The sequence below is a fragment of the Anomaloglossus baeobatrachus genome, chromosome 11 (assembly GCF_048569485.1).
Source record: "Anomaloglossus baeobatrachus isolate aAnoBae1 chromosome 11, aAnoBae1.hap1, whole genome shotgun sequence".
NCBI classification, from domain to species: Eukaryota; Metazoa; Chordata; class Amphibia; order Anura; family Aromobatidae; genus Anomaloglossus; species Anomaloglossus baeobatrachus.
Genome location: NC_134363.1, coordinates 148,619,381 through 148,642,047, shown reverse-complemented (window position 1 = coordinate 148,642,047; position 22,667 = coordinate 148,619,381). Strand labels below are relative to the sequence as shown.

General features: G+C 44.9%; 1 protein-coding gene across 1 annotated transcript; it reads right to left on the bottom strand.

Moving 5' to 3' along the window:
• Positions 1-5,164: 5,164 nt before the first annotated feature.
• On the bottom strand, positions 5,165-22,453 carry LOC142256888 (taste receptor type 1 member 2-like). The gene is made up of 5 exons (XM_075328850.1): positions 22,196-22,453; positions 16,887-17,645; positions 11,360-11,566; positions 8,187-8,307; positions 5,165-6,093 (listed from the first exon to the last, which is right to left on the bottom strand). Exons 1-5 carry the CDS (start codon positions 22,451-22,453, stop codon positions 5,165-5,167), a joined length of 2,274 nt encoding a protein of 757 aa, XP_075184965.1.
• Between the last annotated feature and the right edge of the window lie 214 nt (positions 22,454-22,667).

Below are 22,667 nucleotides of genomic sequence, written 5' to 3'. Positions count from 1 at the left end.
TGGCTCTGCCCGGCTTCGTGGCCCCGAGGTGTACACCAAAAGGGATGGATAGAATGATGAGGATGAAGGGTGTCGGGAGTAGTAGTTGTCTTGTGATGCCACCTGCGGTATGCGACCAGGGATTAGCCGTTAGTGCGGTCGCTGTCCTCTGGGGCAGGTGGTGTCGCAGCTAGGATAGTTAAGCTTCCCGCAGGTGAAACTAGGCCGCAGGGAGGATGACGAGGGGGTAGCAGTGGCCGTTGGTGCGAAGCGCGGGGAGACGGCAATGAAGGAGTGACACAGAAGTTGCGGTTCCAAGTCTTTTACTCACAGTTCGTGGGCTGCTCGGAGGCACCGGTCTTCACTGCGATGGACTCCAGCCGATCCCAAGTAAGTCAAAGGTCAGAACTGGTGCGGTAGTCTGTGGGCCCTTCCTCCTTGTGCTGTTTAGTGTGGATCCCCATGATATGAAGTACTTAGGGACCCCTGTTCAGTGTTAAAGGTCCTGTCCCATGTGCAGGTGGCGTAGATCCGGTGTGGAGCCTGCCTGTAATCACGACTCCGGACCCTATGTGCCACTGTGCTCCGGGATCTTGTGGTGGCCAGAGGGACGTGGAATACCCCTGTTCGGCAGATTCTGGTGCTCCAACGTAGAGTATGTTCCACCCTAGGGCTCTGAACCCTGCACTGCACCAGTTCCAATGAAACTCTCCCCTTGGCAACCGTGTTTCTCCTTCGTCCCACAGGATCTACTGGTCAGCCAGCTCCTCCACTTTCGTCCCCTACTCCTTCCAGTCTGCCCGGTTCTAACTGTAAAAGCTTTGAAGCACTCTCTACAGCGACCATGTTGTTCTGAGTCTCAGACTATTCTGAGGTAAAAACTGTGTGTTCTCTCACTTCCTCTGTGCTGCCCCCACCTTCCTGATGACTCACTAGTGGCTGGGTAAAACCTGTTCTTATGGTGACCACCTTTAGCCCAGTTCCAGTGTCTGGCTGCTAAGCTGGGAAAGTACCTAAACTGTGCATGTGTTGTGTAAGTGATAAACACCAGTGGTTAACCTCTTCCTTACCAAGGACGAGTACTGCATCTTAAGTGAGATGCAATACCCTGTGGCGACTGAGCCTCAGGGGCACCACATATAAGCTTTTTTATTTCAATGGGTCATGTGTCGCGGTGTGACTGTAGGTGTCCTGCCCAGTAGAAGAGGACTCCCAGTTAGCAGCGCAGCACAGAGGGAACACCAGGGTAGCAATAATGAAAGGCCCTGGCGCTAGTGAGAGAGGAGTGAGGTCACCTCCTAACATTCACCTGAGACTAATCCCTGCACTCAATAAACGTCCCTAGAATGCTCCTTCCCCCATGCACCGCATGTCCATAGGCCTTCACTGGCTCTGAACTCAATCTCACTAGTCTTGTCACTCCAATAAGGCAACACGAGGAAAGTAAGACAAATGAGTGGGGAAAGACACAACAAAAAGCACTCCTAGGTTTCTTCAGCAGGAATTTTGCAGCTGCAACAGAATCAACACCACAGCTATGCAGAGACAAGCTCCTTCAAAATGGACAGCATAGGTATGAACTATAGCCGGTATAGGGAGGACTTAGGAACGGATGCTTATAGTGGCTGCAGCTGAGGTTACAACTACTGTTGGATCACTGCAGGATAGAAATTAACTTTAACCCCTTCAGTACTGGATGGAATTAAATACGTTCCAACTCAGGTTAAACAATGGGTGGGCACTAAAATGGATCTGCAATCAACAATAGTAAGTGACCCTTCTGAACCCAGATCCCAACGAGATCACATCAGGCTGTGACACACTCATGACAGTATGAAAAGGGGTTGGTTGTCCTAGTAATGGACTAGCAGAAAAGAGCAACGAAACTTGGCAGTACTTAGGTTATATCAATCTTTATGTCACTTTGTATTATTAATCTGACTTTTCTAAATACACCACATATTTATATGGACATTCTTTAAAAAGAGTCATCACTTTTATAACTTTTTTTTATGCCTTACAAAATGTATAAATCCTTAATCTACATTCCCGTGAAGTTTTTTAGATAAAAAAAAGTCCTGGAGAAACCACATCGGGAAATGCTTCTTTTTGGGGGGAATATTTTGTTTACTAAAGTAGATTTGAAAAGTTTTCTTAAAAGTTTTTTTTCTTTAAGAATTTATTTTTTGCAGCCTTTTGATTTGACAGTACATATATATGAGGGGATTACATCATTTCCTGCTGTACAGAAGAAACATGAACTTTCCCACCAGGTATTTTTGAAAACCTTTCCCGGAATGTTTGTACGATGTGAGTTTGCGGTTTTTGCCATAATTTTCCAAAATAACAGCCATACCACTGCATTTTTAAAAGCAATTTTTGAAGACAATGGCAAAAAAAATGCAGGAATGTTTGAGGTGAGCATACCTTTCAGGAAAAGAAATGCACCAAAAACTTCTCATGTGTGCAGTTAAGTGGATTTCCCATAGAAATGGACAAGTTTTCCAACTGTTATTAAATATTTCATTTTTTAAGTGGAATTTGGAGCATATCCAATCAAATACTCAAAAAAACTATGTGTGAACATAGCCTTATGTTGCAGAGATCATGATTTGGAGTAATTTAATGCAGCTGTACCAGCCAGCTGGTGATTAGTGAGCACTACCATGCTCAGGTGCTCTGTACTTGTAACGAGCAGGTAAGTCGCTCCGAAGGGCTCAACTCATATACCAATTATATGGAAGTCTTTGGAAAACTCAAGCATTCTTCTGGAAGATCTTCGAGGAAAATGCTTGAGTTCCCCATTGACTTTCATTATACTTAGCACACGAGTCACGCCCGTCCAAGCGTCCAGCTGCTTGTTACAAGTAGCGAGCACCCGAGCATGGTAGTGCCCGCTCATCACTAATTACGAGTACTGAGCACCCAAGCATGGTAGTGCCCGCTCATCACTAGTTACGAGTACTGAGCACCCGAGCATGGTAGTGCCCGCTCATCACTAGTTACGAGTACTGAGCACATGAGCATGGTAGTGCTCGCTCATCACTAGTTACCAGTACTGAGCACCCGAGCATGGTAGTGCCCGCTCATCACTAATTACGAGTACTGAGCACCCGAGCATGGTAGTGCCCGCTCATCACTAGTTAGGAGTACAGAGCACCTGAGCATGGTAGTACCCGCTCATCACTAGTTACAAGTACAGAGCACCCAAGCATGATAGTGCCCGCTCATCACTAGTTACGAGTACTGAGCACCTGAGCATGGTAGTGTCTGCTCTTTACTAGTTACAGGGACTAAGCACCCGAGCATGATAGTGCCCGCTCATCACTAATTACGAGTACTGAGCACCTGAGCATGGTAGTGCCCGCTCATCATTAGTTAGGAGTACCGAGCACCCGAGCATGGTAGTGGCCGCTCATCACTAGTTACGAGTATCGAGCACCCGAGCATGGTAGTGCTCACTCATCACTAGTTATGAATACCGAGCAACCGAGCATGGTAGTGCTCTCTCATCACTAGTTACGAGTACTGAGCACCCGAGCATCGTAGTGCCCGCTCATCACTAGTTACGAGTACCGAGCACCTGAGCATGGTAGTGCTCGCTCATCACTAGTAACGAGTATCAAGCACCTGAGCATGGTAGTGCCCGCTCATCACTAGTTACAAGTATCAGGCACCCAGGCATGGTAGTGCCCGCTCATCACTAGTTACGAGTACCAAGCAACCGAACATGGTAGTGTGCGCTCATCACTAGTTATGAGTGCTGAGCACCCGAGCATGGTAGTGCTCCCTCATCACTTGTTCCGAGTACCAGGCACCCGCGCATGGTAGTGCCCGCTCATCACTAGTTACAAGTATCAGGCACCCAGGCATGGTAGTGCCCGCTCATCACTAGTTACGAGTACCGAGCAAACGAATATGGTAGTGTGCGCTCATCACTAGTTATGAGTGCTGAGCACCCGAGCATGGTAGTGCTCCCTCATCACTTGTTCCGAGTACCAGGCACCCGAGCATGGTAGTGCCCGCTCATCACTAGTTACAAGTATCAAGCACCTGAGCATGGTAGTGCCCGCTCATCACTAGTTACGAGTACTGAGCACCTGAGCATGGTAGTGCCCGCTCATCACTAGTTACGAGTACCAGGCATCCGAGCATGGTAGTGCCCGCTCATCACTAGTTACGAGTATCAGGCACCTGAGCATAGTAGTGTTCGCTCATCACTAGTTACGAGTACCGAGCAACCGAACATGGTAGTGTGCGCTCAACACTAGTTACGAGTATCAGGCAGCCAGGCATGGTAGTGCCCGCTCATCACTAGTTACGAGTACCGAGCAAACGAATATGGTAGTGTGCGCTCATCACTAGTTATGAGTGCTGAGCACCCGAGCATGGTAGTGCTCCCTCATCACTTGTTCCGAGTACCAGGCACCCGAGCATGGTAGTGCCCGCTCATCACTAGTTACAAGTATCAAGCACCTGAGCATGGTAGTGCCCGCTCATCACTAGTTACGAGTACTGAGCACCTGAGCATGGTAGTGCCCGCTCATCACTAGTTACGAGTACCAGGCATCCGAGCATGGTAGTGCCCGCTCATCACTAGTTACGAGTATCAGGCACCTGAGCATAGTAGTGTTCGCTCATCACTAGTTACGAGTACCGAGCAACCGAACATGGTAGTGTGCGCTCAACACTAGTTACGAGTATCAGGCAGCCAGGCATGGTAGTGCCCGCTCATCACTAGTTACGAGTACCGAGCAAACGAATATGGTAGTGTGCGCTCATCACTAGTTATGAGTGCTGAGCACCCGAGCATGGTAGTGCTCCCTCATCACTTGTTCCGAGTACCAGGCACCCGAGCATGGTAGTGCCCGCTCATCACTAGTTACAAGTATCAAGCACCTGAGCATGGTAGTGCCCGCTCATCACTAGTTACGAGTACTGAGCACCTGAGCATGGTAGTGCCCGCTCATCACTAGTTACGAGTACCAGGCATCCGAGCATGGTAGTGCCCGCTCATCACTAGTTACGAGTATCAGGCACCTGAGCATAGTAGTGTTCGCTCATCACTAGTTACGAGTACCGAGCAACCGAACATGGTAGTGTGCGCTCAACACTAGTTACGAGTATCAGGCACCCAGGCATGGTAGTGCTGCCTCATCAATAACTTGAATACCTTGGGAAGATCTCACCTTGTGCTCCCACTCCCTCTCTTGGTGTAGGACTGTATGGTTGTTTGGAAGTGCTTTGTGGTATTAAATTGAGGCTTACAGTAAATGATGTAACATTTTGGAAAAAAATAGCCTCCTGTAATGCCAAATAAGCTGGATAAAGCCAGGCCGGCATTAATTGGGGTGACGTATTCCCCCACATCAATGAGTTGAGCGGTAAAGAAAGAGATGCAGACGACAAAATAAATCAACATGGCAAAAGTGATGCATTTGGCTTCGCTGTAGTTTTTGGGTAATTCTTTGCCCATGTAAGCAAAAGTAAAACAGAGAAGACTGAGAAAAGCGTTATAGCCGTATTGTAGGATGTTGTAGATGGATCCGAACTGGCTGCAGTCCACAAGAACCTCATCGGAGCTCAGGTCCTTTGTAGTTGCCTGTGGAGGCTTGATGGAAATCCACACGCATGAGATCAAAACCTGAACACCGGAAAGGACGGCCAGACAGATGTACTGCCCGTTCTGCTTCACCCAGTAGTCGTAGGTGGCTGGCAGCTTTGAAGCCATCTTAAAGATGCAGACGATCTGAAAGGACCGTATGGAGATATAGGAGAAGCAGATGGTGAGGGCAATGCTGTATATAGGGTGTCTCATGATGCACTTGAGTATCGTTGGCTCTCCAAGATAGGCCAAGACGCTAAGATAGGCAACGGTGAGTGATATTAGCATGAGGAAGCACATTTTACCCCCTGCAGCCTTCACCACCGGACTCGATAAATGTACAATGAAGGTCACAATGATGACGATGGTGAGCAACATCCCAGTGAGTGTTGTCACAAATAAAGCTATGGTCAGAATGTCGTTCCAGGTCAGATAGCGTCTGCTCTTATTATAGCAGGCAGTACTGCTCTCCGCGGACCACTGGTCTGCATTGCAGCTTATACAGGTACCTAAAAATGAATAACATATTATACAGTTATAATACAAGCCCATGTATATCGTCAGCTATCATAGAAATATAACTTACTATTTTTTAGGGGGGTTGGCAATTTTTGTTTTTTAAAATAAAAATAAAATTACTAATATTGCAATTTTCACACTTTTAAACTCATACTTTCTGCCTTTTCAAAAAGTTTTCATCAGACTCCTTATCATCACAGACAGGATTACAATGGCAGGTGACAGCTCTACACATAGCTGATAACACAGGATACATCAATCACAATAGGCAATGTCACAGCTGACCCTCCCTTCTCAATCACATTTTTTTTTACATGCTCATTAGATGCTTCAACTTAAACGATAGCCAGAATTGTCAGACCATGACCCTAAGTTCCTGCACACAAAAAATGGAAGGGGTTTTTTTTTGGCAATTTTTCATTTTTAAAATAAAAAAAAATACTAATATTGCAATTTTCACACTTTCAAACTCATACTTTCTGTATTTTCAGAAAGTTTTCAGCAGACTCCTTGTCATCACAGACAGGATTATAATGACAGGTGACAGCTCTACACACAGCTGATAACATAAGATGCACCAATCATAATAGGCAATATCACAGCTGACTCTCCCTTCTCAATCACCTTTGAACATGCTCATTAGATGCTTCAATACAAAAGAAGGGATCAGGGTCTGACCATTCTGGTTAAGTACATGTGTTGTTTCCTGGACCAAAAAAAGGACGGGGTTTTTTTTGGCAATTTTTCGTTTTAAAGAAAAAAAAAAAATACTGATATTGCAATTTTCACACTTTTAAGCTCATACTTTGTTTTTTCAGAAAGTTTTCAGCAAGCTCCTTATCATTACAGACAGGATTACAATGGCAGGTGACATCTCTACACATAGCTGATAACACAGGATACATTAATCACAATAGATGATGTCACAGCTGACCCTCCCTTCTCAATCCCCTTTTTACATGCTCATTAGATGCTTCAACTTAAAAGATAGGGTCATGGTCTGACCATTCTGGCTAAGTACATGTATTGTTTCCTGCACACAAAAAGAAGGGTGTTTTTGGCAATTTTTCTTTTTTTAAATAAAAAAAAATACTAATATTGTCATTTTCACACTTTTAAACTCATACTTTCTGTATTTTCAGAAAGTTTTCAGCAGACTCCTTATCATCGCAGACAGATTTACAATGGTAGGTGATAGGTCACACACAGCTGATAACACAGGATCCACCAATCACAACAGGCATTGTCACAGCTGACCCTCCCTTCTCAATCACCTTTGGACACGCTCATTAGATGCTTCAATACACAAGGGTCTGACCATTGTGGCTAGGTACATGTGTTGTTTCCTGCACCAAAGAAAGGAACTTAGAGTCTAAAAATAAAACCCTGGCGGCCACTGTGAAAAGTGCAATATTTCTAATTTTATTTTTATGATAGATTGTGATATGGTTAAAAAAAAATGCCAAAACTAATTAAACAATAGGTCATTTTTTTAAATTATACCCTTTAAAAAGGTAAAAATTCACCCTGAAAACACAACCACAGCTGTATTGTAGCTTTAAATGGTCAATATTCCTGCAGCACCTCCGCAGGTGAAATGAAGCATTACACTGTTACTAGAGAAATTAATGTGCTAATTAATAAAGGTCCCAAAAAGACAGACTCTATTTCTCATTGGATAGATAATTCAATAAATAAATAATATGCTAATCACTTTATACAAAAATAATGTTACAAAAATAATGTCCCTACAGTTCCCCCCCAAAAAATCCCTAAATTTTACAAACCACTTTTATCTAATTCACTGTTGTTGTCTAGTGTAATTAGTCCCTTGGTGCAACCAGTTACAAAATAGAAGTCCTTGTTCCTATAGTGCTGGCAGAATGCTGATAAAGAGGAACATGAATGGTATAACATATTACAGATTTTGCATTAGAATCCTTTTTGACGGCCTAAGATCTGCTATAACCCCATTCCTGCAGGTGACTTACAGTGTAAAAATTTTTTTTTTTCAGTTTTTTTAATTCATGGTGTCGCCATGATTACTGTTTTATTTCCTAGGAAAGACAGAAGATTTACCAACCATTGTTATGGAGGTAGGTCCCGGCCGCGCAGCTGACACATGTAAAACAGCATGAGTATTGCCCCTTTTGGTGTTTTTCCTGTCCTGGCAAACAGTCAGGGGAACACACAGAGGAAGGGATCTACAAAAAGGAGAGACAAAATATCATAACATAAGGACAGAATTACATCAATCAAGATGTCTCAATGTGTAGGGCCATAAGGAGTGACCGTCGTTTTCATTTTTATTTTATAAATCAATAGTACGCATGATAATAAGCAACTTTTAAATATATTTTATCACCGATATCTGCTTCTTTTTCATTCTGAACTGATTTTCACTCTAAATTTATGGTGAAAATCTGTAAAATTAAGGTTCTTTTCTATCCTGCTGTGATTGACTTGTAGTTGTTAATCTCAGCTGCCGCCATTCCTTTCCACTAAATAAACCCATTCCTTACTCTTTCCTATGCCGGCTGTAGTTCATTCTATGCTGACCTATGAAGGAATTGTCTCTGGAGAAACCTGTGGTTCTCTTTCTAGCAGGATTCGATAAAGTCTCTCTCCAGAAAAGAATTGGAGTTTCTGTTTTCACTTGTTTGTTTCCCCTTCCTCGTGATGCATTTATTTTAGCAGTAAGACCAATGTCTTGCTGGCCGGCGCACTAGTCAGTGCCACTCCCGGGTTAGCCCGGGCCTAGGCACGTTGTCATGCACGAGGGAAGGACCCGTCTAGGGATGTTAGAAAGCTCAGGGGTCAGCCATAAGTGAGTTAGGTGGTGACCACTCTCACCTCTTGCCATCATCAGGGCCTACCTTTACATCTTCCCTGGTGTACTCCCTCCTCTTGCGACACTTGTCAGGTGTTCCCTCACCCCGGCGTGACACCTGAGTATGCAATTTTTGGTTGTTTTTTTTTTACAATCCGTCATCGAGTTCTAAAGAAATGGGCCTTGTTATTTGAAGCTAAATTTCTATGAACTTTGTCAAGGGGGTGTTACTCAAGGGTCATTATGCAGAGCCACCTAAAGCTATGCACCAGAGGGCAAGTAAAGGGTCAGCCAGGTCCTAGGCACATAATCGTGTATGGGGGAGGAAGGACCTGTCCAGGGAAGTCAGGAAGCTCAGGGATGAGCCACAGGTGAGTTAGGTTGTGACCCCTCACCCTATCTTCAGAACCTACCTTTACATCTTCCCTGGTGTACCCGTCCTTTTGTGCCGCTTGCCAGGCATTCCCTCACCCCAGTGTGACACCTGAGTATGTAATTTTTGTTTCTTTTTATAATCCATCATATAGTTCCAAAGACATGGGCCTTTTTATTTAGAGCTAAATTTCTATGGACTTTGTCAAAGGAGTATTACTCAAGGGTCATTATGCAGAGTCACCTAAAGACACGCTCAAGAGGATCCTGTGAGCTACACCCCATGCAGAATCACCTAAAGGCATGCCCCAGAAGATCCTGTGAACTACACTCCCATGCAGTAACCTAAAGGCACGCCCCACAGGATCCTGTGAGCTACGCCACTATGCAGAGTCACCTAAAGGCATGCCACAGAGGATCCTGTGAGCTACACCCCCATGCAGAGTCACTTAAAGGCACACCCCGGAGGATCCTATGAGCTATACCCCCATGCAGAATCACTGAAAGGCATGCCCCAGAGGATCCTGTGAGCTATACCTCATGCAGAATCACCTAAAGGCACGCCCCAGAGGATCCTGTAAGCTACAACCCTATGCAGAGTCAAATAAAGGCACGCCCCAGAGGATCCTGTAAGCCAAAATCCTATGCAGAGTCACATAAAGGCACAACCCAGAGGATCCTGTAAGCTACAACCCTATGCAGAGTCACATAAAGGCACAACCCAGAGGATCCTGTAAGCTACACCCCCATGTACAGTCATCTAAAGGTACACCCCAGAGGATCCTGTAAGCTACACCCCCATGTACAGTCATCTAAAGGCACACCCCAGAGGATCCTGTAAGCTACACCCCATGTACAGTCATCTAAAGGCACACCCCAGAGGATCCTGTAAGCTACACCCCATGTACAGTCATCTAAAGGCACACCCCAGAGGATCCTGTAAGCTACATCCCCATGTACAGTCATCTAAAGGCACGCCCCAGAGGATCCTGTAAGCTACACCCCCATGTACAGTCATCTAAAGGCACACCCCAGAGGATCCTGTAAGCTACACCCCCATGTACAGTCATCTAAAGGCACACCCCAGAGGATCCTGTAAGCTACATCCCCATGTACAGTCATCTAAAGGCACGCCCCAGAGGATCCTGTAAGCTACACCCCCATGTACAGTCATCTAAAGGCACACCCCAGAGGATCCTGTAAGCTACACCCCCATGTACAGTCATCTAAAGGCATGCCCCAGAGGATCCTGTAAGCTACACCCCATGTACAGTCATCTAAAGGCACACCCCAGAGGATCCTGTAAGCTACACCCCATGTACAGTCATCTAAAGGCACACCCCAGAGGATCCTGTAAGCTACATCCCCATGTACAGTCATCTAAAGGCACGCCCCAGAGGATCCTGTAAGCTACACCCCCATGTACAGTCATCTAAAGGCACACCCCAGAGGATCCTGTAAGCTACACCCCCATGTACAGTCATCTAAAGGCACACCCCAGAGGATCCTGTAAGCTACATCCCCATGTACAGTCATCTAAAGGCACGCCCCAGAGGATCCTGTAAGCTACACCCCCATGTACAGTCATCTAAAGGCACACCCCAGAGGATCCTGTAAGCTACACCCCCATGTACAGTCATCTAAAGGCATGCCCCAGAGGATCCTCTGAGCTACACCCCCTTGGTAATGACCATAAAAATAAGCATCAGATTAAAAGGTTCATGGCTCTGGAATAGAATGATGGATTTTCAATCGACAAAGAATGGAAAACTCAGGAGAGCAAAGGGAATAAAATAAGATTAAAAACTATCCACTTTTGTCTTGGTGCCACATCCTATTTAAGTCACCATAGACTAGACAATTTGTACAACACCAGTGGCTGGGTACTATGTAAATCTTTATGTGATTAGAGACCTTATACATGCGCTATACAACATTGGGGCACCATTGAGTTAAGCTTTGGGTGAACTACTAACAACAGTCCCAAAAGTCTTGGCATTTAGTTGTGGTTTAGGGTAAGATCCTTATTACTTTCATGCATCATATTAACTAACCGCATTGTTTCCTGTTTGCCAATTAATCATGTCTGACTTGATACTGAGGTCTCCTAAACCAGTATAGGTCCCAACAGCCTGAAACGGAGACGCGCCCAACCAGCTCCAGGAGACAATATCATATCCGATAGGAGAATCGCCATATATGTTGAAGTTTACTTCATTATCCAGCAAAGAAAAGTTCACTTGTCCCAGAGCTTCGGTGATCTAAAACGAGCAAAAGGAATAGTATAAAATGTAAATCTGCACCAAAAACATAAAAAATGATAACATTCTTACGAAAGGCAGCAAAACTACATTTGCAGTGCTGGAGATTGTAAACAATGGATGTGCTGGCGACAATAAGCAAACTGTATGGGGGCAACACGGTGGTTGTCCCTGTGTGAAGCCCCTTAAAAAGGTTGTCCACTACTTTTATTTACATTGATGGGCTATCCTAAGGATAGGTCATCAATGTCCGATTGGCCAACGACCGACTCCTGGTACCCCCACCGTTCACCGATGCCGGCGGCGGCAGCAGGGGGCCGGAAATGCTCAGTCCCAGAGTTGCCCAGTCTTCCCATAGCTGCACATCTGCGTCCCATCAAATCAATAGTGGGCGGATGTGCAGTAGATGGAAGACGGGGCAGCTCCGGAGTTAAGCATTTCAAGCCACCTACTGCTGCCGCCGGCACTGAGAACAGCTGATCGCTGGGGGTGTTGGGTGTTGGATGCAGACAGATCAGACATGGATGACCTATCCTAAGGATAGGCCATAAATGTTAAAGTAGTGGATAACCCCTTTAAACAAGTGTCGATCTACTTGTGAAGGAAAAGGAACCAGCTTCCAGGGAAAATTTCAATAAAATCCACTTCTTTATTGGATTCTTTAAAAATGTAGAAAATAGTGAATGTCACAAAAAAGACAGGAGTCACAACCAGCCCTGGACACCAGACGCATGTCAATCAGAAATTGATCTAAAGGGCCATTTACACACAACGATATCGGTAACGAGATATCGTCGGGGTCACGGTGTTGGTGACGCACATCCGGCCTCGTTAGCGATTTCGTTGTGTGACACCTTTTTGCGATCAGTAACGATCGCAAAAAGGTGTCAAATTGTTCATCGTGTACACATCGTTCATTTTTAAAAAATCATTCCTTGTTTGGAATGCAGGTTGTTCGTCGTTCCTGCGGGAGCACACATCGCTATGTGTGACACCACAGGAACAAGGAACAACATCGTACCTGCGGCCGCCGGCAATGAGGAAGGAAGGAGGTGGGCGGGATGTTACGTCCCGCTCATCTCCGCCCCTCCGCTTCTATTGGGCGGCCGCTTAGTGACGCCGCTGTGACGCCGAACGAACCGCCCCCTTAAAGGAGAGATTGTTCGGCGGTCACAGCGACGTCGGTGAACAGGTAATTGCGCGTGACGCTGCCGTAGTGATATTGTTCGCTACGGCAGCGATCACCCCGTGATGAGCCACCGACGTGGGCGGGTGCTATCGCTCGCGACATCGCTAGCGATGTCGCGAGCGTGTAAACCCCGCTTTAGACTTGGTCGATCTACTTGTATATAATCTATCAATGCTTGTTTTGGGCAGGAATCTACTCATCTTAGTGTTCCTTAATGGGGTTGTCCAAGACTTTTGCACTGATGGCCTATCCTTAGGATAGGTCATCAATATCTAAAATCGGTACGGATGCGACACCCGGCACTTCCACCGATCAGCTTTTCACCTCTCTGGTGGCAGCCGGATGTGCAATGTACTCCGTGTCCACAGGTGAGTATTGTCCATCTGCCCCCTATTAATGCAAATAGCGGTGTTGTCCAGGACTTATGCACTGATGGTCTATCCTTAGGATAGGTCATTAAAATCTGATAGGTAAGGGTGTGACACCCGGCACTCCCGCTGACCAGCTTTTTACCTCTCTAATGGCTAGAAGGTTGGAGGAGTGTTTAAACTAGGAATGGGGGGCGAGGGTATTCACTTTATAGAAGGGGAATGTAGTGCAGATAGTGACCAGGGCACAAGTAATGAAATTGGGGGTGGTACGGGGGGAAGGGTTAGGACAGTTAATACAGTAAGCAGGAATACAGGTACAGAGTCATACGTAACGTGCATGTACACTAATGCCCGAAGCCTCACAAATAAGGTGGAGGAATTAGAATTAATATTGTTGGAAGAAAATTATGACATAGTGGGGATATCAGAGACATGGCTGGATGAGAGCTATGACTGGGCTGTTAATTTACAGGGTTATAGCCTATTCAGGAATGACCGTACAAATAAGCGAGGGGGAGGTGTGTGTCTATATGTAAAATCATCCTTAAAACCCATCCTGCGTGACAACATATGTGAGGGTACTGAGAATGTAGAGTCCCTATGGGTGGAGATAAGGGGGGGGAGAATGAATAATAAAATACTGATAGGGGTGTGTTATAAGACGCCGAATATTATGGAAGAGGTAGAGAATCTCCTCATAAAGCAAATTGATAAAGCAGCGAGTCTCGGAGAGGTAATTATTATGGGGGACTTTAACTATCCTGATATAAATTGGGGAACAGAAACTTGCAGTTCCAGCAAAGGAAATAGATTTTTGATAACAATGAAAGATAATTACCTTTCACAAATGGTACAGGACCCCACAAGAGGGGGAGCACTACTAGACCTTGTACTAACCAATAGGCCAGACCGCATATCAAATATACAAGTTGGGGGTTACTTGGGGAATAGTGATCACAAAATAATAAGTTTTCATGTATTCTTTAGTAAGATGTCTAGTAGAGGGGCTACAAGGACACTAAACTTCAGGAAAGCAAATTTTAAACGGTTGAGAGATGATCTTAGTGCAATAAACTGGGATGATGTACTAAGTAATAAAAGTACACAAAGCAAATGGGAGACTTTTATGAGCATCCTGAATAGGGCTTGTGCAGAAAATATACCCTATGGGAACAAACATGCTAGAAATAGGAGGAAACCCCTATGGCTAAATAGAGCTGTAAGGGAAGCAATAAAAGAAAAACAGAAAGCCTTAAAAGAATTAAAGAGGGTAGGTAGTGATGAGGCATTATATAATTATAGAAAATTAAATAAAATATGTAAACAGCAAATTAAGTTAGCTAAGTTTGAGACAGAGAGACTCATTGCGAGAGAAAGTAAAAATAATCCTAAAATATTCTTTAACTACATAAACAGTAAAAAACTGAAAAGCGATAGTGTTGGCCCCCTTAAAAATAGTCTTGGTGAAATGGTGGAAGGGGATGAGGGTAAAGCCAACCTGCTGAATGACTTTTTTTCTACGGTTTTTATACAAGAAAATGCCATGGCAGATGACATGACCAGTGATACCATAAATTCACACTTGAATATTACCTGCTTAACCCAGCAGGAAGTACGCCGCCGCCTCGAAATCACTAAGGTTGACAAATCTCCGGGCCCGGATGGCATACACCCCAGAGTACTACAGGAATTGAGTTCTGTGATAGATAGACCATTATTTTTAATCTTCTCAGATTCCTTAATAACAGGGTCGGTACCGCAGGACTGGCGCATAGCAAATGTGGTGCCAATATTCAAAAAGGGGACAAAAACTGAGCCGGGAAATTATAGGCCGGTAAGTTTAACCTCTACGGTTGGTAAAATCCTTGAGGGTTTCTTGAGAGATGCTATATTGGAGTATCTCAAGAAAAATAACCTTATGACAGAGTATCAACATGGGTTTATGAGGGATCGATCCTGTCAAACTAATTTGATCAGCTTCTATGAAGAGGTAAGTTCAAGTCTGGACCAGGGAAATGCAGTGGATGTTGTGTATATGGACTTTTCAAAAGCTTTTGATACGGTGCCACACAAAAGGTTGGTACATAAAATGAGAATAATGGGGATAGGGGAAAATATGTGTAACTGGGTTAAAAACTGGCTAAGTGATAGGAAACAAAGGGTGGTTATTAATGGTACGTACTCGGACTGGGTCTCAGTTCATAGTGGGGTACCACAGGGGTCAGTATTGGGCCCACTTCTTTTCAACATATTTATAAATGACCTTGTTGGGGGCATGCGGAGTAGAATTTCAATATTTGCAGATGATACTAAACTCTGCAGGGTAATCAATACAGAGGAGGATAATTTTATATTACAGGGAGATTTATGTAAATTGGAGGATTGGGCTGAGAAGTGGCAATTGAAGTTTAATGTAGATAAATGTAAGGTCATGCACTTGGGTAGAGGAAATAACATTTATGATTATGTACTTAATCGTAGAACACTGGGTAAAACAGACACAGAAAAAGACTTGGGTGTATTGGTGGATGGTAAACTTCACTTTAGTGGACAGTGTCAGGCAGCTTCTGCCAGGGCTAATAAAATAATGGGATGTATTAAAAGAGGTATAAGTGTTCATGAAAAAAATATAGTTCTACCTCTGTACAAGTCACTAGTGCGACCACACTTAGAATACTGTGTACAATTCTGGTCACCGATATATAAGAAGGACATAGCTGAACTGGAGAGGGTGCAGAGAAGAGCCACCAAGATTATTAGAGGAATGGGTGGGCTGCAATACCAAGACAGGTTATTAAACTTGGGGTTATTTAGTTTGGAAAAACGAAGGCTTAGGGGGGATCTAATCACAATGTATAAATATATGAGGGGACAGTACAGAGACCTTTCCAAAGATCTTTTTACACCAAGGCCTGCGACTGGAACACGGGGGCATCCACTACGTCTTGAGGAAAGAAGGTTTAATCATAATCACAGACGAGGATTCTTTACTGTACGAGCAGTGAGACTATGGAACTCTCTGCCACATGATGTTGTAATGAGTGATTCACTACTAACATTTAAGCAGAGCCTGGACGCCTTTCTTGAAAAATGTAATATTACCAGTTATGTATATTAGATTTTATGACAGGGTATTGATCCAGGGAACTAGTCTGATTGCCGGATGTAGAGTCAGGAAGGAAATTTTTTCCCCATTGGAACTTGTTTGCCACATTGGGGTTTTTTTTTTTGCCTTCCTCTGGATCAACATGTTAGGCTACAGGTTGAACTAGATGGACTTAGAGTCTCCCTTCAACCTTAAAAACTATGATACTATGATACTATGATACTAGTGGCAGCCGGATGTGTACTGCTCCGTGCCCACAGGTGAGTACTGCCCATCTGCCCCTTATAAATTTCAATAGTGGTATTGTACAGCCGCCACCATCAGGAGTAGCTGATTAGCAGGTGGAACGTTTTTCGATCAGATGTTGATGACCTTTCCTAAGGATTAGCCATCAATGCAAACGTTTCAGCCAACCCCTTTAAGGCCCCTTGTGAATGGGTGTATCACAACTCAAACTTGCACTGAGCCATATTATGGCAACCAAAGAGGTGCCTGGGCCTTTACGAATGTATCTACTGCTAATCTACTATCTAATGCTGTTTTTGTGCTTTACATAATAAAAACATTGAAAACTATGGAAGAAAAAAAACCTCCAAAATGAAAACATCCAAAAGTCAAAAAAATTCCAGAGATCTGGTACAATGTGCCACCTACTTGCCACGGGTAGACCTCCTTTTTGGTGCAGGACGTATTACTACAACCAAGCACATCATGCAGGGCATGTGCCACGGCATACACAGCTGAGTAGATGCTGAAACTGACCCTCTTATCGGAGGCACCCAAAAAGTTACTAAGAGGTGTACTGAGGCACTCATCACAGTTTTGGTTGCAGCCTTCATCTAGTCCTGACGTTCCAGAGCTGCTTCTGTTTTCATAGTATACATTCATGAGATAATTATCGAAGGCTGGGATCTTCATGTATTTTTGAGCGATGCCAAGTACCAACCCTAAATTATTCATATTCGGCAAATCATAAACTTCCTTAGACAGTGACCACGTCTCGGTAGCCAGCCAGATCTTTGAGGGACAATTCATTTCCGCCACTTCCTTAAAGAAATCCAGAACGACAATGTCGATGGAGAACAACAAGACAACATTGACGTTAGTCAGGGTGATATTGGAGATCAAACTATGTACAGAATTTTCCCAATCAATCTCTTGGCCCTTGATTTTAATAGGTATGAATCCTTTATATGCGACACAAATGTTTGTATCTGATGTCAGTTCTAGGAATTGCTGAACTCCATTAAAGCCGTATTCGTCCAAACTTCCCAGAACGGCGATCCAAGTCCAATTGTAATAGTTGAGGATGTCTCTAATGGCTTGTTGCTGCACCCTGCTGCTGGGAATGGTCTGGAAGCAGGACGGCAGGCTCAGCTCACTCATCCTCTTACTGGTAGCAAAAACATTGATCTAAAAATGTAGAAAAACAAATATTTTTACTGAATTAGATCCCAGCTCTTTGCTTTTTCGGTCGAAGACACTTGGCCAAGAACCTACAGTCTAGAAGTTCTCTGGTGATTAGCAGTAGTCTCGGAATGTAGACTATTGGAAGCAGCAATCCTAAAAGTCAATATCAACCACTGTAACGCCTGCCTGGATCCACAAACTCAGACGGACTGTAATGGACAGGCTAGAGGGAAGCCACTCACCAAGCTGGACACCTAGAACCCTGAAAGCCTTTAACCCCTATACAGGGATTTGGAATTACACAGGGCCCTGGAAATCACTACGTGTGGAAGGCTGCAGTCTGATGAGAGTAGTAGTCAGGCACGGTCAAACTGGGAAATGCAAAACAGGAACATAATCACGCAGGCAAGGACGTAATCAGAAAACAAAGCAGAGGTCAAATCCGGATCGGGCAGCGAGGAACATAAACAGCAGGCAGGAGGGTAGCCAGGAACAAGCAGAAGTCAGAACACCAGAATCACTAAACAGAACAGGGCGGGACAGGAACCAGGAAAACAGAACTATCTCTGGCAGTGGTCAGCAGACAGGAGGGGAAATAAGAAGGGTGTGGTGTCTTCCCATTGGTTGTAGCTGAGGAGCTGGAAGACACACACCACCTACAGTCATCCAGTGGTACTGCAGATCCCAAGGAAACCCAGCCCAGTAGATGAGCGTATCCTGCGCCCACCATCGCCGCTGGCATCGACTCCTCTCCCATCACTAGCACTTTCCACGGCAGGGACACGGCGTCGCCTTGTCATCAAAGCAGAAGTTGCTGGAGCGGACTCCGGTGGGGATGTAACAACCACTTAACGAGACTTGCCTCATGACTTAGGGTAAGAAGCCAAACTAGAAACTCCACTTACATACACATGTTTTGGCGTTCTTGCCCCTCATCAGTGCAAAGAATGATAACTAGTTGGATGGGTGAGAGGCATTTGACAGTAGTCTATGTGGTAAAGTTTTTCCTTTGGGAGAGCACCATTTGGCTTAAAGGGGTTGTCCACTACTTTAACATTGATGGCCTATCCTCAGGATAGGTCATCAATGTCTGATTGGCTGGGGTTCGACACTCTCGGCTATCAGCTGGTCCTGGTGGCGGCGGCAGCAGCAGAGGCCACAAATGCTCATTTCTGGAGCTGCCTCATCAACTAATAGCAGCCACAGCCGGTTACTGCAGATCCTACTCCCATTCAAATCAATAGGAGGTGGATGTGCAGTACCCGACTGTGCACGCTATCAGAAGACGGGGCAGCTTAGCATTTCCAGTTGCCACTGCTGAGAACAATTGATCGGCGGGGCCCGGGCGATGAGACATTGATGACCTATCCTAAGGATAATCCATCATTATAAAAGTAGTGGACAACTTCTTTAAGGAGACTTACATGCCATGCAATGCTCCTCTATCATTTTTTTTAAGTCACTTTTCTTTTTTTGTTTTGTGGTATTTGTGGACTTTTTTCAGCAATTTCTTCAAAACACGTGGCTGATGAATTTTGTGTAAAGTTCTCTTGGGGTCTAACTTATTATTACACTTCCTCTTTTTTTGTAGTCTAGTTTTTAGTGTTTTCCACCTGTTTTTGATTTGCACTTTATTTCTCTTTTAATTTTGTACCTTTTTAAAGTTTATTTTTCTATGTTTGTTCACTTGCTTTATTTTTAATGTTTGACGTTGTGGGCAAGGTTTGAGGTTTCCAGATATTTTTGGACAATTCATCAATTCTCTCCATCGTTTCCACATACACACACACACACACACACACACACACACACACACACACACACACACACGCACTGGGGTCGCTTTATGTAAGCCTGGATCCTTTGCGCACGTTTTGCTGCATTTTACCAATACATTTGACTTTTTTTTGCTACATATTTGCAAAAAAATAAAGAATAATTTTTATTTTGCACAAAATTAAGAAACCGGGTGCATCGTTTTGAAGAATTTGGGGCAAAAAACGTCCATGGATGCCACAAGACAAAAGAGAAAAAGTGGAAAATAAATGATAAATGAGGCCTTTTATTCTTTGGGAGAAGAATAAGGCACACATGAAAAAGAAAAAAAAGGCAAAAAAGACCAATAACAAGACAAAAAAAAAGACCCTAAGCTGCTGTATTGAATGGCGACCATGAGAATTGAAAAGTCCAATTCAGACAATGGTCATATAGTTAAAGTCAATTATCCCAACATTATTATTTTAAATTTATAATAAACTAGCTGTACTACCCGACTTCGCCCGGGTTAATAACTGTTGTTAACAAAATAGAATGTATTAACAAAAATGTATTCTGCACACAAACACCACAAAACAAATAGAAATGTAATTATTAAAAGGCAAAAACTAAGCTAATAGAAGCATTTCACAACATATATTTGTCACGCTCCCTGGGTCCCCTGCCTTGCTTCCCGGCTCCCCTGCCTCGCTCCCCGGCTCACCTGCCACGCTCCCTGGCTCCCCTGCCTCGCTCCCCGGCTCCTCTATCAGGCGTCCCCCGCTCCACAGCCTCCAGCCCCCATCACCTGCGCTCCCCAGGCGGCTCGGTCCCCGCTCCCGGCGCCCGTCGGCAACTCTGCTCCAGGCCGGCTCCCCTGCCTCCTGTTCACCGCTCCCTGCCCTGGCTTCTGGCACCCGGGCCTCGCGCATGCGCATTAGGGCGCGCGCGCGGTCATTGACCCTTTCTTAAAGGGCCAGTGTCCTCCAACAGGATATTGAAGGATCAGGTACTGGGTATATAGGGGGATCCTTTCCAAGTGGGCGGGGCCTGTTCTTCGTGTTTTCTAAGCTAGGAGTCAGGTCTCCTTGTGTCTGTGATATACTCACCTATCTCTCTCGTAGAGCCGATCCTGCCTCGCCAACCGGCCCTGACGATACCCGAACCCCGAACGGTGACGGCCTGCCATCCCGTCAGCTCCTGCCATCTCCGATCCCTGTGGTGACCCGTCTTCTCGCTCCATTGGTTCCGGACTCTGCCTGACGACATCTCGGCCTCCGAACCTGAGCTCCGTCACCCGGACTACCATCAGAGACCCCGTGGTCCCAGGGACTTCTTTACTCCACTCCTCTAAACGGACTGTCCTGCTAGTGCTCCGGCTACCGGACACCTTGCCCTCGGTGAGGTGTTCAGCCCAGTGGATCCACCTCCTAGGTCTGCCCGTCCACCTGGCCCTAACAATATTTCAACACCACAGATATTCTACACAGATTTAACTAAATTGGCCAAGTAATGTGCTCCGTCTGTCTCTTTCCAGGTCTGTCTCTTTCCAGGTCTGTCTCTTTCCCCATCTGTTTCTTTCCCTGTCTGTCTCTTTCCCCGTCTGCCTGTCTCTGTCTGTCTCTTTTTTTGTCTGTCTCTATCTCTCTGTTTCTTTCCCCATCTGTCTCTTTCCCAGGTCTGTCTCTTTCCCCGTCTGTCTTCCCGTCTCTTTGTCTGTGTCTTTTCCTGTCTGTCTCTTTCCCTGTCTGCCTGTCTCTGTCTGTCTCTTTCCTTTTCTGTCTCTATTTCTCTGTCTCTTTCCCCGTCTGTCTCTATCAAGGTCTGTGTCTTTCCCCATATATCTTTGTCTGTCTCTCTGGCTGTCTCCTCCTTCCCCTGCCTGTCTCTGTCCCTGTCTGCATGTCTGTCTGTCTCTTTCCCCATCTGTCTCTTTCCCCATCTGTCTCTTCCCAGGTCTGTCTCTTTCCCTGTCTCTCTGTCTGTCTCTCTGTCTGTCTCCTTCCCTGTCTGTCTCTATCTCTCTGTCTCCTTCCCTGTCTGTCTCTTTCCCTGTCTGTCTCTCTGTCTGTCTCTCTGTCTCTCTCTATCCGTCTCCCCACCGATATCTTATTACCTCACATATAAGCTTCTTATACTATGAATGTCTTTTGTTCCTATAGCAACCAATCACAGCTCCTACTAATAACCTGTAGTTCCAGGCTCCATTTACTTTAATGGAGGCATGTTTTTGGAGAGTAACTGTAAAGCGCGGGGTTTAATTTTCCTGTCAAAACATAGTCTACGACGTTCCCTGGGTCACATGAGGTGTCTGTGCAAAATTTTGTGTTTGTAAATGCGACGGTGTGGATACACTTTTCGTTTCACTTTTTCCCCATTATGTAGATGGGGGCAAAATTGATTGGTAAATTGGAACGCGCGGGGTTAAAATTTCGCCTCATAACATAGCCTATGACGCTCTCGGGATCCAGAAGTGTGAGTGTGCAAAATTTCGTGGCTGTAGCTGCGACGGTGCAGATGCCAATCCCGGACACACGTACGCACACACACACACACGCGCGCACGCACGCACACACACACACACACACACACATTCAGCTTTATATATTAGATTATAGTTAATGTGAAAAAAAAATCTTACTATTAGTAATGAAAAAGTTCTCTTTTTTCTACTGTATGGCCAGCAGAGGGCACTATTTCACTACTGCATATGAAAAATAATGCTGTGTGTCTGGAGGCAGAGTCCTAAGTGACATCTGTAGGATGAGGGACAGTGACTCACATTTATCATCACTTACTTGTGGAAGAAGCAGCAGATTAAATAGGTCGGCGGTGGTCTCGGCAGCATCGCTGCTATCTGGGCCAATCACGGAGATGACATTGGGGACATATTGTGTAAAACCTTCTGTAGGATTAATCACGTAGTCCCGTGACATGAAGTTCAGAGCCGGCTGGATGTTGTTATACACATAGCAAGTGTCAAACACATTGTAGCCCAGGGTTATGTTGGGCAGAAGATTGCTGCTGTTGTTAATCTCCTCCACTGCAAATCTCATCACTTGAAAGTAGCGATATCCTGCAAAATTGACTTTTAAACTATAGGGGTTAATACACAAAGTTAGCACCAGATCATAGAACTAAACGTCACAATATACTGTATGATACTGTACAATTGAAAAACCTGTACTAATCCTAAACTTCATCACTGCACTCACTATTCTGCAGTACAATCACTGTGTACATACATTATATTACTGATCCTGAGTTACA